The following is a 14,652-nucleotide window of genomic DNA, read 5'->3' on the forward strand; positions in this document are numbered from 1 at the left end:
AAGTAGTCAATTTTCTTCTTTATGATTGGTTGATCCCTCCTGATGACCTGGTTGGACATGACTCCAACCGGGTCACCAGGAGGGATCGGTCAATGAAGTTGGAAGTCCCACCCAGTTGACTACATTAGAATGGTGGACGCTCTCAATTGCGCTGCCCATGCTTATAAGACCTTTTGGCCACTAGAGGCCTCTATCATTCTCTATGGTGTAGTGTTTGCGCTGAAATGTCACGCAATCAGTAAGCGACGGCTAACTAATGAGACCGATTGTTTGACCACAAGTGAGAGTTGTTTGATATCGTTGTAGTATCGGTGAAACTTGTTTTGCTATTGCAGAAATGTGGTAATGTATGTGCTTTTTATTTGTCTTTCAATTAGCGAGTTATCGTTACTGGAAGAACGAGTTAAAGCAGTGTTTCTGTGCAGACCGATCGCATTTTCAGCCATGGAAATAACAGGAATAACCATTTGTGTTGGTAGCTAGTCAGCTTGCTATGCTAGCAAGCTTGTTCGCCACTCCTTCGTTGTCGTGGCTCTTCTGTGTTTTGATACAACATTCATACACATGACAACAAACAGTAGAGAAATAGCCTTGCCTTATCCAACCATCGATTGCAAAACGCAAAAGCAGGTCCAAGTTATATTGTAAACATGGCTGAGCATACTAGCTAGGTAACTGTGGCGGCAGGTAGCCTAGCGGTTAAGAGTGTTGGGCCAGTAACCGAAAAGTCTCTGGTTCGAATTCCCAAGCCAACTAGGTGAAAAATCTGTCGATGTCCTTAAGCAAGGCACTTAACCCAAATTGCCCCTGTTAGTCGCTCTGGAATAGACCGTTTGCTAAAATAAAATACTTATGTGAAACTAGCCACAATAGAGCTTGCCAGTTTGTAGTCCTAAAAACCGGAAATTAGTAACCTCTGGTTGTCGTTTCTATGGGGAAATAATAGGGTTTTTGGATTAACGCAAAAATAAGGTCTGAGGTTTACGTTAACACAGGCTTAGGAGATCTTATACGTTAGGTTCTATTAGATAATATCAGTCAGTTAACATGACCGTTATGAATAATGAAGCCATTTATGTGCTTTATGTACTTTTTTTTATTTATTACATAAATGCTTCAAAATTCACAAAGTGACGTTAGCTGATTGATGATCTCATAGAACAAAACGTATACGATCTCCTAAACCTGTGTTTACATCATACCTTATTTTCGGCGTTTATCCAAAAACCCTACAAAAACTATTTGGCCATAATAAGCTTTGCCCAACGAACCATGGCGGAGTTAGTGCCAACAAAAATACGCCATTAATATTGCTCTTAATATACCCCATATATTTACATTTTAGTAATTTAGCAGAAGCTCTTATCCAGAGCGACTTACAGTTAGTGAGTGCATAAATTATTTTTATTTTTTTCATACTGGCCCCCCGTGGGAATCGAACCCGCAACCCTGGTGTTGCAAACGCCATGCATTACCAACTGAGCTACATCCCTGCCGGCCATTCCCTACCCTGGACGACGCTGGGCCAATTGTGCGCCGCCCCATGGGTCTCCCGGTCGCGGCCGGCTACGACAGAGCCTGGATTCGAACCAGGATCTCTAGTGGCACAGCTAGCACTGCGATGCAGTGCCTTAGACCACTGCGCCCCCAATGCAATTCTGAAGTGTAATACATCCACAGTGCGATTTCAACAGATTTATTTTAGTGTCAAATTAACAATTGTCTTTTATTGAATTTATATAACAACTCTCCAACCTTGTTTAGCATTATGATGCCGTTTGCATCACCTTTCAAATGGGTGACCTTTATTTTGAAGGCGAACAGCAAATTCCACTAGTGTGGCTAATCCTTATTGTGGCTAACTTCACATAGGTGGTAACTAGCTTGCTAGCTAACGACCTCAAAGACAAGTTCAGTTGCTGTTGATGTTAGTGGCTCAGAATGGTTTATTTATTAGACACCATTATTAGCTGTAATACGCGTTACTTTAGGAAAGGATTAGCCCTATAAATAGTATGCCAATGATATTAATAATAAACATTTACATTTGGATATTGTATTTTTTTATTTACGTAATGATAAAGACAGTAAATGTCAGAATCGTAAATATAAATGTCACATCAGTATCCTAGTTGCAGTCGAAGCTAGAAAGTTATGACCTAATAGACCTAACATGACGACCAAACTGCCTCCGCGCCATCGTTTGCATGTTGAGTTTGTCTATCCCCACCAGACACGACCAGGACAAGCAGGTTGAAATATCAAAACGAACTCTAAACCAACTATATTCATTTGGGGACAGTTTGAAACATTCATGGACATTTAGATAGCCATCTTGCTGTTGCTAGCAATTTGTACTGGGATATAAACATTGGGGTGTTCTTTTACTTGAAATGTACAATGTCCTTTTTTTTGTTGGATCTTTGTAGAATATCGACCAATTTTGAGTCAAATAAAATCGTGTCTTCTGTACTCCGACAATTAATCCACAGATAAAAGGGGAAACCTAGTTAGCTTCTAGTAATCTCTACTAGTTCAGTTGTCTTCTTCTGTTGATTTTATATGGTGGTTGGCAGTGGAGGCTGGTGGAGGGAGCTATAGGAGGATGGGCTCATTGTAATGGCTGGAATGGAATAAATGGAACGGTATCAGACACATCACACATGGAAACCACGTTTGACTCTGTTCCATGTGTTCCATTCCAGCCATTACAATGACCACATCCTCCTATAGCTCCTCCCACCAGCCTTCACTAGTGTTTGGCAACCAACTTTAAGGTGCATTACTGCAATGAACTGGACTGGAGTATGGACCTCTTTCATCTTTCAATCAATCACTCACAAACACATTTTATTTATAAAGCCCTATACAGAAACCCAGCCTAAAACCCCAAACAGCAAGCAATGCAGATGTAGAAGCACTGTGGCTAGGAAAAACTCCCTAGAAAGGCAGAAACCTAGGAAGAAACCTAGAGAGGAACCAGGCTCTGAGGGGTGGTCCCCTTCTGGCTGTGCCGGGTAGAGATTACAACAGTACATGGCCATTAAGGCCAGATTTTTCTCCAAGATGTTCAAACGTTCATAGATGACCAGCAGGGTAAAATAATAATCAATTAAAATCACCGGTTAGTCGAGGTAATTGGGGTAATATATACATGTTGGTAGAGTTATTAAAGTGACTATGCATTGATAATAAACAGAGAGTAGCAGCAGTGTAAAAGAGGGGTGGGGGGGGCAATGCAAATAGTCTGGGTAGTCATTTGATTAGATGTTCAGGAGTTTTATGGCTTGGGGATAGAAGCTGTTTAGAAGCCTCTTGGACCTAGACTTGGCACTCCGGTACCACTTGCCGTGCAGTAGCAGAGAGAACAGTCTATGACTAGGGTGGCTGGAGTCTTTGACAATTTTTAGGGCCTTCCTCTGACACCGCCTGGTATAGAGGTCCTGGATGGCAGGAAGCTTGGCCCCAGTGATGTACTGGGCCGTAGGCACTACCCTCTGTAGTGCCTTGCGGTCGGAGCCCGAGCAGTTGCCATACCAGGCAGTGATGCAACCAGCCAGGATGCTCTCGTTGGTGCAGCTGTAGAACCTTTTTGAGGATCTGAGGACCCATGGCAAATCTTTCAGTCTCCTTAGGGGGAATAGGTTTTGTTGTGCCCTCTTCACGACTGTCTTGTTGTGCTTGGACCATGTTAGTTTGTTGGTGATGTGGACACCAAGGAACTTGAAGCTCTCAACCTTTAAAATGGGGGCGTGCTCAGTCCTCTTCTTTTTCCTGTAGTCCACAATCATCTCCTTTGTCTTGATCACGTTGAGGGAGAGGTTGTTGTCCTGGCACCACACGGCCAGGTGCCTGACCTCCCTATAGGCTGTCTCGTCGTTATCGGTGATCAGGCCTACCACTGTTGTGTCATCGGCAAACTTAATGATGGTGTTTGAGTCGTGCCTGGCCATGCAGTCATGAGTGAACAGGGAGTACAGGAGGGGACTGAGCACGCACCCCTGAGGGGCCCCCGTGTTGAGGATCAGCGTGGCGAATGTGTTGTTACCTACCCTTACCACCTGGGGGCGGCCCGTCAGGAAGTCCAGGATCCAGTTGCAGAGGGAGGTGTTAGTCCTAGCTTAGTGATGAGCTTTGAGGGCACTATGGTGTTGAACGCTGAGCTGTAGTCAATCAATAGCATTCTCACATAGTTCCTTTTGTCCAGGTGTGAAAGGGCAGTGTAGAGCGCAATAGAGATTGCATCATCTGTGGATCTGTTGGGGCGACATGCAAATTGGAGTGGGTCTAGGGTTTCTGGGATAATGGTGTTCATGTGAGCCATGACCAGCCTAATCACAGTGGTTGTAGAGGTTGCGACAGGTCAGTACATTAGGCGTAAATGTCACTTGGCTTTTCATAAGAGAGTTGAAAACAGCAGGTCTGGGACAAGGTAGCACGTCCGGTGAACAGGTCAGGGTTCCATAGCCGCAGGCAGAAGAGTGGAAACTGGAGCAGCAGCACGACCAGGTGGACTGGGGACAGCAAGGAGTCATCAGGCCAGGTAGTCCTAAGGCATTGTCCTAGGGCTCAGGTCGTCCGGGATGGGAGGGAGGGAGAGAGCATCACCCACGTGGGTATATGCTCCTAAAAACCAATGAGGAGATGGGAGAGGCAGGACTTGCAGCGTGTCAAGTGTCTAAAATAGAACAAAATACAACCAAGTTATATTTTAGTGCCTGGCTATGCAGACGCTCGCTTGAAATGATTGAATAACATGTACGTGTAAATTTATTTTGTAAACCTCGCGCGCACAATGCGTCCGGTGTGGTCAGCATGTAACTAGCACCTATTGATGAAGTATCTTCTTCCTGGGGGACTTTTGTTTAGAAGAGCCCTGATGCTCGGTCTGAACGTGAACACGCATCGCTTGCGGTACGGTTTTGGAAACCTAAGGAACGTATCTTTCGTATTAGCAATAAATAATTGTCAAAACATAAAAGGTTAAAGCTGCAATATGTGACTTTTTGGGTGACCCGACCAAATTCACATAAATGTTTGTTACAGATCTGTCATTCTCATTGAAAGCAAGTCTAAGAAGAGGTAGATCTGTTCTATGTGCGCTATTTCTATGCTTCCCGTTCTTTAGTTAATTTTTTTGCGTCTTACTTTAGGTAACACCAGCTTCAAACAGCTTAAAATACAATATATTTGGTTATGGAAAATATATTTCACATGGTACAATGATTCTCTACACTATACTTGCTTGTTTTGTCACAAGCTAAAATTATGCTAACGATTAGATTTTTTACAACCAAGAAACGGTGGAGCGATTTCTGCATAGTGCATCTTTAAATTACTACACACCTTTTATAAGGTTAGGGTTACTGTTCCCACACGGCCATATCTCCATGTTGCAGCGCGTGTGCTAATTAGCTATCTAGTATGCTCCAAACACCTTTGTGTAACGGAAGAAGGCCGCCAGAAACTTGTTGTAACTGAAAAGTACTGTTGGCGGCATCTGTGATAAAGCCGGTTTAAACAGTGTACAGAAAGTGTATATTTTGCATTTGTGAAATTATTTTGATGTGATATGAAAGTAAAGGGCTTTATTTTTCAAGAACCGTTTTGCAATTGAGAAACGATTCACGTTTAGATGGAGTATTTGGCTGTTTTGGCTACCAGAGGCAGTCTACCTCTGAAAAGAACATATAAGATCCTTGAACTTAAGGAGTAACTGTAGGCTCTCCTACACTCCTTAAGATAACATTTTTGAGCTAGGAAAGGATTAACAATGTGTGATAACGTGATATGACAACCCAGGTCACACCACTTTCTTCTAATAGGCCTAGCTATCTATCTACACAGTACTGTTGTTGTCATCAAATTGCACTCAGTTATTTTCACACATTAATTAATTATGTGTACACATTTATCCTAACACTGCTCTCTTTACTTGAATGCAGCTTCTTCCTTGGCTACTAAGAAGATTTGTCCGAGCAGGTCGTTAGAAGACCACCCACGGAACTGAATGCTTCTGGTACGGTGTATGTTCACAGTTTCACAAACGCGCCAATCCGGAGTACTGCTTAGGGAAACATAGGAGGAGCAGCAAGCCTAGTCCCTGAGAATCTACATCCTCCACCATCTGAGAGACTGGGGTGAAACTCTCATCTAGAGTCCATCCACTGGGAAGCTCCATGGTTCAGGGCCCCTAAAGGGCTGGGACCAGCACTGAGGGCCAGAGGCAGCCGTGGAGGAATGGGGTAGGGGCTGAGGACAGAGCCATGGTTCATAACGGCTCAGTCCCCCACACGCCACCACCCACGCCTCCGCCGCCGACACAGGTGGGCACCAATGGCCGCTCTTCTGAGAGGAAGAGGACACCCAAGGCATGTGACTGCTGTGGGCCCAACTCTAAGCTCCATGATGGGAAGGCCCCACATGGGAAGACTCCGGGTGGCAAGTCCCGACAACGCAGGGCCCAGCCGGGGAAGGGCAAGGGCCAGGCACTGGGGGAGACCCCTAAGAGAAAGGGTGGCCGCCCCTCTTATAAGAAGACCCTGATGACAGAGGAGCAGGTAACAGCCATCCGAGAGGAACTGGAGAAAGAAACTGCTGTGGAGCCGGTAACAAACTCTTTGGCTCCACCTGTAACCAACTCTGTTGGTCAACCTGTAACCAACTCTGTCGGTCAACCTCAAACTGTAACAAACTCTATGGGTCAGAAGTTAATGTACACTGTGGTTAAACTAGTGAATAAGTCTGTGGTTCAACCGGTAACGACATCAGTGGTTGAGGATTTTGCTGATTCAGAAATGGAGCAGGAGAAAGCCTGTGAAGGGGCTGTGTGTGAGGGGGAGCAGGCCCCTGGTTCTGGTTCAGTCAAACAGCCGGTTACAGATCCTAAAATGGAAGTCGTAAAGCAGCACCAGCCCCAGGCTGGTGACCCAGCTGTCTCCCTCTCCAACGGTACATCAGCTGTCCCCAAAGAGGAACCAACAGACTGTAGCGCCCCTATGGAGGTGGAACCATCAGCCATAGCCTGTGTTTCCCCAGGCATTATTATGTGCAGCACCCTCCACCCCTTTGCTCTGTGGGACCACCGAGATTACTGCAAGACAGGAGTGTGGGCTCCAAGCCCTGAGCCGGAGAAGGAAAGTGCCACAGACTCAGCACAGCAGACCCAGCCATCACCAAAACAACCCAAACCTGAAGAGGGCAACCATGAAGGAATCAGAGACCTCATCCATGGTATTAGACTTTTATTGCAACTATGATTTCAAATGTGATACATTTTTAATTTCACTGGTTATGACCTTTTTACTTATTTAAGGTGACTGTCTTGTCTCTCCCTCAGAGTTCCTTGAGCTCTTCTATGTGAAGTACGGGAGCTTCATCCCCCTCAGTGAGACTGATGTCTTGGAGCACCTGAAGAACAAGTGTAACACTGACTTCGATGACAAGTATGAATCATTTGCGATACACCCCACAAACCAGTTTTACTTTCACCACTGACTTCCATCGCTATGCTAATAGAATCTCTGTGCTTTTGTCAACTTGTTATTCCATTTGACCCTTGGTTTGACCCGTCTCATCCCTCCTCTGTACCAGGAAGCTAAACATCCACTCAGAAGTGGTGAAGTACAAAGCGGGTCTAGCCTCCACCCCGATGAACTGCTTTAAAGTGGACTACAACAAGCACACTCTGACCCTGGAGGATCTGTCCACGCTGGACGACCAAAACTGGGTCAACGACCAGGTAGCTATGGCCCATAGAAAACGGTGTGCTTGCTGCTTATCAACCTGATTCACTGTTGTTTTATCTAACCTGAAAATCTAAAAAACTTGAGTACAGGCCCTATGTTCCACCACGAATGACGAGGATTAAGTAAACATTTTCATGTTTCTATGTCTTGTGTGTGTCCAGGTGATAAACATGTATGGCGAATTGATCATGGAGGCTACAGAGCACAAGGTGAGAGTGCATTCATTTTGGATCCTTGATCAGAATGTTCAACAAAGGGTTATTGGTAAAAGGGAGTTGTTAGGATGGTGGTGGTCTTCTGTTGGGTTTCCAAGGTTACTGAATTTTCTTCTGTTTTTTTCCTGCAGGTTCATTTCTTCAACAGCTTCTTTCATAGGCAGCTGGTGGCCAAAGGCTATGAAGGGGTTAAGCGATGGACCAAAAAGGTAAGCTGATGGTAGGTCAGATCATTAGCTCTGTAGTGCTGAGCGATTAACTGAAATTGTGGTTATTAAACAACTAATTGACCGACGTTGGTTCAATTACTTGAATTCCATTTAGTTTTTAGTTGTGAGCCCAACGCGTCATTTCTCTAGAGAGAAATTAAATCATTGACGAGATAAATCAAGTCAAGAACTACAGTGAGGGGGAAAAAGTTGATTTTGTATGTTTGCCCACTGACAAAGACATGATCAGTCTATAATTTTAGTGGTAGGTTTATTTGAAAAGTGAGAGACAGAATAACAACAAAAAAATCCAGAAAAACGCATGTCAAAAATGTTATCAATTGATTTGCATTTTAATGAGAGGAAATAAGTATTTGACCCCTCTGCAAAACATGACTCAGTGTGGTCCTCTGTAGCTCAGCTGGTAGAGCACGGCGCTTGTAACGCCAAGGTAGTGGGTTCAATCCCCGGGACCACCCATGCACAAAAAAAAATGTATGCACGCATGACTGTAAGTCGCTTTGGATAAAAGCGTCTGCTAAATGGCATATTATTATTTATTATTATTACTTGGTGGCAAAACCCTTGTTGGCAATCACAGAGGTCAGATGTTTCTTGTAGTTGGCCACCAGGTTTGCACACATGTCAGGAGGGATTTTGTTCCACTCCTCTTTGCAGATCTTCTCCAAGTCATTAAGGTTTCGAGGCTGACGTTTGGCAACTCGAACCTTCAGCTCCCTCCACAGATTTTCTATGGGATTAAGGTTTGGAGACTGGCTAGGGCACTCCAGGACGTTAATTTGCTTCTTCTTGAGCCACTCCTTTGTTGCCTTGGCCGTGTGTTTTGGGTCATTGTCATGCTGGAATACCCATCCACGACCCATTTTAATGCCCTGGCTGAGGGAAGGAGGTTCTCACCCAAGATTTGACGGTACATGGCCCCGTCCATCGTCCCTTTTATGCGGTGAAGTTGTCCTGTCCCCTTAGCAGAAAAACACCCCCAAAGCATAATGTTTGACAGTGGGGATGGTGTTCTTGGGGTCATAGGCAGCATTCCTCCTCCTCCAAACACGGCGAGTTGATTTGATGCCAAAGAGCTCCATTTTTGTCTCATCTGACCACAACACTTTCACCCAGTTCTCCTCTGAATCATTCAGATGTTCATTGGCAAATTTCAGACGGCCCTGTATATGTGCTTTCTTGAGCAGGGGGACCTTGCGGGCGCTGCAGGATTTCAGTCCTTCACGGCATAGTGTGTTACCAATTGTTTTCTTGGTGACTATGGTCCCAGCTGCCTTGAGATCATTGACAAGATCCTCCCGTGTAGTTCTGGGCTGATTCCTCACCGTTCTCATGATCATTGCAACTCCACGAGGTGAGATCTTGCATGGAGCCCCAGGCTGAGGGAGATTGACAGTGCTTTTGTGTTTCTTCCATTTGCGTATAATCGCACCAACTGTTGTCACCTTCTCACCAAGCTGCTTGGTGATGGTCTTGTAGCCCATTCCAGCCTTGTGTAGGTCTACAATCTTGTCCCTGACATTCTTGGAGAGCTCTTTGGTCTTGGCCATGGTGGAGAGTTTGGAATCTGATTGATTGCTTCTGTGTACAGGTGTCTTTTATACAGGTAACAAACTGAGATTAGGAGCACTCCCTTTAAGAGTGTGCTCCTAATCTCAGCTCGTTACCTGTATAAAAGACACCTGGGAGCCAGAAATCTTTCTGATTGAGAGGGGGTCAAATACTTATTTCCCTCATTTAAAATGCAAATCAATTTATAACATTTTTGACATGCGTTTTTCTGTATGTTTTTGTTGTTATTCTGTCTCTCACTGTTCAAATAAACCTACCATTAAAATTATAGACTGATCATTTCTTTGTCAGTGGGCAAACGTACAAAATACTTTTTTCCCCTCACTGTATGTGGGACGGTGGGCTGAAGGAAGTTGTAGTTTTATTAAGCAAATATTCAACCTAGTTCATCGCAGAAACGTGGTAATTAACAAAAATATAAACGCAACAATTTGAAAGATTTTACTGCGTTACAGAAAATCAGTAAATAGAAAAATGTGGCACTGACTGGCCCATGAATTGATGTTTCAGCATTGTCTCAATTAAGAGTTCAGCGTTCGACTAGCCACATGCGACATGCACGCGCAGTTACAAGCCTGCTAGAGTTAGCGGCAGGCGGACGAGCAATATCCACGGTCGTAGTATGGACGAAGCCTGAGCTAGAATGTGACGCTAACTGAAGCTGGCTAGCTTTTGAAAACCAGAGTAGATCTTACTTGCTTCATAGTATACCACTCGGGTCTCTCTCTCCGTTTGGCAGGTGGATCTGTTTTCCAAGAGTCTGCTGCTGATTCCTATCCACCTGGAGATCCACTGGTCCCTGATCACAGTAGACATGGCCAACCACCACATCCACTACTACGACTCACAGGGCATCGTCTTCAAATACACCATAGAGGTATGCTCACCCACACTTTACAGTTCTCTGCTGCTCAATGAAACTCTGTTGCTTCTCTGAATTTAGTCCTAGACTTGAACATTGATTTGATAAGCATGGAAAATATTAACATTGGTCTATGTCAAGCATGGGCAACTGGCGGCCCCCCTTTTGTAGGCCCGCTGACTTCTATTTTTATTAATTTTTAACTCAGTCGGGGTCTCAACTTACGGTTGAGTTATAATATAATTCACAGGGTGCAATTTAGAATTGTGGTTGTGCATCAGCAGTCAATCAATTAGCCCATGTCAGCAATTGTTTTTGGGATTGGTAAGTTAGTCTAGTGGCCAGCTATCTAAACTTGTAGTAAGCATGGTTGAATTACCAACCAGGGTGGGGCCCATTGATCATCAGTTATCATATCAAAAATGGCAAACATTTGCCTCCACCCCATGGCAAAATGTGTAGAATTGTAGGAAATTGGCTGTAAAACATTTTTCTCCCTGCCGCATGGCAAAATTTGTAGAATTGGCAAAATGTGTAAAATTGCAGCAAACATTTTCCATACGCCCCATGGCAAAATGTGCCATATTGCAGGAAATTAACTTTAAAACATATATTTTTTCTTTTTGCTGTCACGAGGGGGGCCAATAAAATGTTTTGCTCACAAGGTTGTGGTGGTGGGGAGGGGGGGTTGTATGGATGTGGGTACGCAGACCCACGAGCCACTGCGGCCCCTCATGAGTTCCGTTTTCTTTTGTGGCCCCCACCCCTATCAAAGTTGCCCATCCCTGGTCTACCTAGTCCACATTTTGGGAACCCTGAAGGAGTCAATGTGTAACTTAACCTTTTTTGTTAACTAAACCCTTGTCTTCCTCTGGTTATTTGCCCCACAGAACATCATGAGATACATCCTGGCCGAGGCGAAGGAGAAGAATCAAGCTACCTATCAGAATGGCTGGAAGATGATTATAAACAAGGTATTGTTTCATATGACACCATGTGACCGTGTTCTCTCTCACGATTGGCTCTGTGTTTTGACCTCTAACTGTCTCTGGTTCTCACCCTCAGGGTATTCCTCAACAGAAGAACGACAGTGACTGTGGAGTCTTCGTATTGGAGGTGAGTGAGGAATTTCCCTCTCATACCACAAATTCCCCACACACTGCTGTGGTGAACCTTTTTTATTTAATGTTTTTATCTCTGCTTCTCTCACAGTACTGCAAATGCCTGGCTTTAAAAGAACCTCTGCAGTTCACACAGCACGACATGCCCAAAGTCCGCAAGAGGATTTACAAAGAGCTCTGTGACTGTAAACTGAGTGACTGACTGAACACAGCAACACAGCTGAGAAAGTACCCCTGCCTTTCCAGTGGACCATGGGTTAACAACTGTTTGACCGTTATTGTATAATATTGTATAAGGGCCATTAACACTTTTTTTTTTAAACGACAGGAGCCAAGGAGAAACGGAAGGAAATGCCCTGGAAACAGGACACGTAATTTGACTAACGACACATATGGTGACAGTCAGTCTTTTCTCGCCTTCAGAGGAGGGCCAGCGGTGCATATTCGGCCAGTTTTTTTGTTTTGTTTTTTAAAATCTTGATAACGGGAGGGAGGGATCTGAGACTTTCAATTCCTTTGGGAGTCGACGTCCACAAAGTTTCCACTGCTGACTGACTGTCCTGGGTCCGGAACTAACGCTGCTGCTATAAGGTTTCAGATGCCAGTAACGGACCTATATGTACTGATAACGTTTCCTCACTTCAGTTCTTGAAATGTAAGCAGCAGATTATATGGGACATTAGGTGAAACTTGAAGGTTCTTCTTTTATATCATGTAATCTCCACCTGACTGTAGTGTGAGGTACAGAACAAGAAGACTCATCAAAGGCTAGCTTCGAATTGAATGTACTGTTTTGTTGCTTCTTAATCTCAAACAGCTCTCTAGGGCTAGATTCAATCTGTATCGCGGAAGATCCGTATTAAAAGTTAAAGGTAATTTCCAATTGAGCTGACATATGCAGCGTTTGCGTGGATGCAGTCTCCGCGAACGCGGGAACATTGCCTTGAAATTTCAATAGAGCGATAATGCGGATCTTCCGCGATACGGATTGAATCCAGCCCTTAGTTCTTGTGAAACTCCACTTTTCGCATCAAAAAGCAGTTGAGACAAGGGCCTAGATTCAATCCGGAATGCGGAAGATCCGAACTATAGGGAGATTGCCTTTTTTAAATTTAAATTTTTCCGCATTCGGTAAACATTGCATATGTCAGGTCAATCAAAAATTACATTTACATTTAAATTGCGCTATTACATGGATCTTCAGGAGGAAAGTAAGAGTTAAAGTGGAGGTATTTAGTTACAATTGGCCATCCTACTCCACTGATAATAGCTTCATGACAACACCGCTCTTTCTGATTCTGTTGAAAATACACTTTTTCTTATTGTTTCAATAGCGCATCTTGACATAGTGTACTGAGGAAGAAGTAATGCTACTGCAGTAGAACAGGTTTTTTTTTGGTGCCTTTTATTGTACGAGGGGCTGGCAAGCTATGGTTCTCATTGGAGGACCACCAAGCACTTGAACTGACTCCATTGGTGTCAGTTACCCATCTTAGGGAGCTGGTGCTGGTCCACAGACTGGATGGAGTTGGGAAACGCTGCTGTAGAACATGCTGAATCCCATCTATTCTGTCTGTCATCCATTTCATTGATGTACACTTGCTACCATTAGAGATCATGTTCACATCATTCTCTGTACTATGGTTAAATCTGTTTGATCTTCGTTGAAGGAAACGCTTTCTGGTTTTGATTTCATTTTGTTCAGTTCTTGATTTGTATTTAAGTTGCGATGGTGTAGCCTGAAATATTGTATTGCAATTTCTTGAAGTAATGCAGGGTTACACTTACAAATAGATACCCAGAGGGGTTAAATTGGGATTCTCTAGATTTGTAAACTGTCCTCAAAATTTGATGGTTATGGAAGTTCCCAATGTATGCGTCTCATCCTAAAATGGTGGAACAGTTTCCTTCCCAAGTTAACCCCTGAATACATTCATACACAAACACATGATGTAGCTTGTATGACACAGGCATTCATTTTCTCCACTTTGGTTTTAAATCATGTTTTTTGGTTTTAAATCATGTTTGAGAGATTACTCCGGGTTGTTGCAACAGTGTTGACAGGATGCCCAGCCACACAGAACAGAGGGGAATCCTACAACACAAGCTAGATTTACTCAGGGTTTCCTAAAGCTAACCAGCTTCTGTTAGCTTCACATTCCAGGTCTGGCTTCATCTGTACTAGGACGGTGGATATTGTTTGTCCGCCTGCCATTAACTCTAGCAGGCTTCTAACTGCGCGTGCATGTCACACATGGCTAGTCGAACGCCAAGCTCTTCATCGAGACAATGCTGAAACATCAATCCAGGGGAAAGTCCGTGTCACATTTTCATTTGTGCTGAAATCAAAATGAATACTTGCAAATTCAGCAAGCTATAGGCTCAATCCTAATGGTGTGAAATAGGCTTTTAGAAGTGCTGGCTTAATTGTATTATTTATCGTTAATGCCATCTTTGGTGTGCTTATCAATGCATAAGCACCTTTTCCCCCCCACTCCTATTGATAAAAATAATTGTATCAATTTTATTTGTCATACAAAAGTTTGTGTGTGAAGTTTCAAATGCATTCTGTCAATACTAAATAATGTGATAGGTATTTTAACATTTTACTATTTTTAACAAAAAAAACATTTGATTAATAAAATATTTAATCAGTCTTTTGCAAATGAAGGGGATGATGATGACGCAATCTTTGCGAGAGGGAGGGAATCTGATTTAAATCGTCCTCAACTCGCAGCTCAGACACTTCATTCAGGATAAATGGAGTTAGCCCTGAGTTAGCCTCCCCCGGAGCAGGTTAGTTCTGAAGGATTTGTTGCCATAGAAATGTACCTGACTAAAAGGTGAGCCACATTCTTATAACTAGTTATCACGAGTTGAAGTCCAAGTTGACAAGTTACCTCC

The 14,652-nt window shown here is 43.8% G+C and overlaps 1 protein-coding gene across 3 annotated transcripts; it reads left to right on the forward strand.

Moving 5' to 3' along the window:
- The first annotated feature begins 217 nt into the window (after nucleotides 1–217).
- Nucleotides 218–14,405, forward strand: LOC121540403 (sentrin-specific protease 5). 3 transcript variants are annotated; one of them, XM_041849252.2, is made up of 10 exons: nucleotides 218–280; nucleotides 5,946–7,233; nucleotides 7,340–7,445; nucleotides 7,594–7,741; nucleotides 7,910–7,957; nucleotides 8,095–8,172; nucleotides 10,505–10,642; nucleotides 11,518–11,601; nucleotides 11,693–11,743; nucleotides 11,840–14,405. In XM_041849252.2, exons 2-10 carry the CDS (start codon nucleotides 6,267–6,269, stop codon nucleotides 11,948–11,950), a joined length of 1,731 nt encoding a protein of 576 aa, XP_041705186.1. In that variant the 5' UTR covers nucleotides 218–280; nucleotides 5,946–6,266; the 3' UTR covers nucleotides 11,951–14,405. The 3 variants fall into 3 exon arrangements, with proteins under 3 accessions (XP_041705186.1, XP_041705183.1, XP_041705185.1); XM_041849249.2 differs by having other exon boundaries at nucleotides 243–347; XM_041849251.2 differs by having other exon boundaries at nucleotides 243–342.
- The last annotated feature ends 247 nt before the right edge of the window (nucleotides 14,406–14,652 follow it).

This window comes from Coregonus clupeaformis, chromosome 26 (genome assembly GCF_020615455.1).
Source record: "Coregonus clupeaformis isolate EN_2021a chromosome 26, ASM2061545v1, whole genome shotgun sequence".
In the NCBI taxonomy this organism is placed as follows: domain Eukaryota; kingdom Metazoa; phylum Chordata; class Actinopteri; order Salmoniformes; family Salmonidae; genus Coregonus; species Coregonus clupeaformis.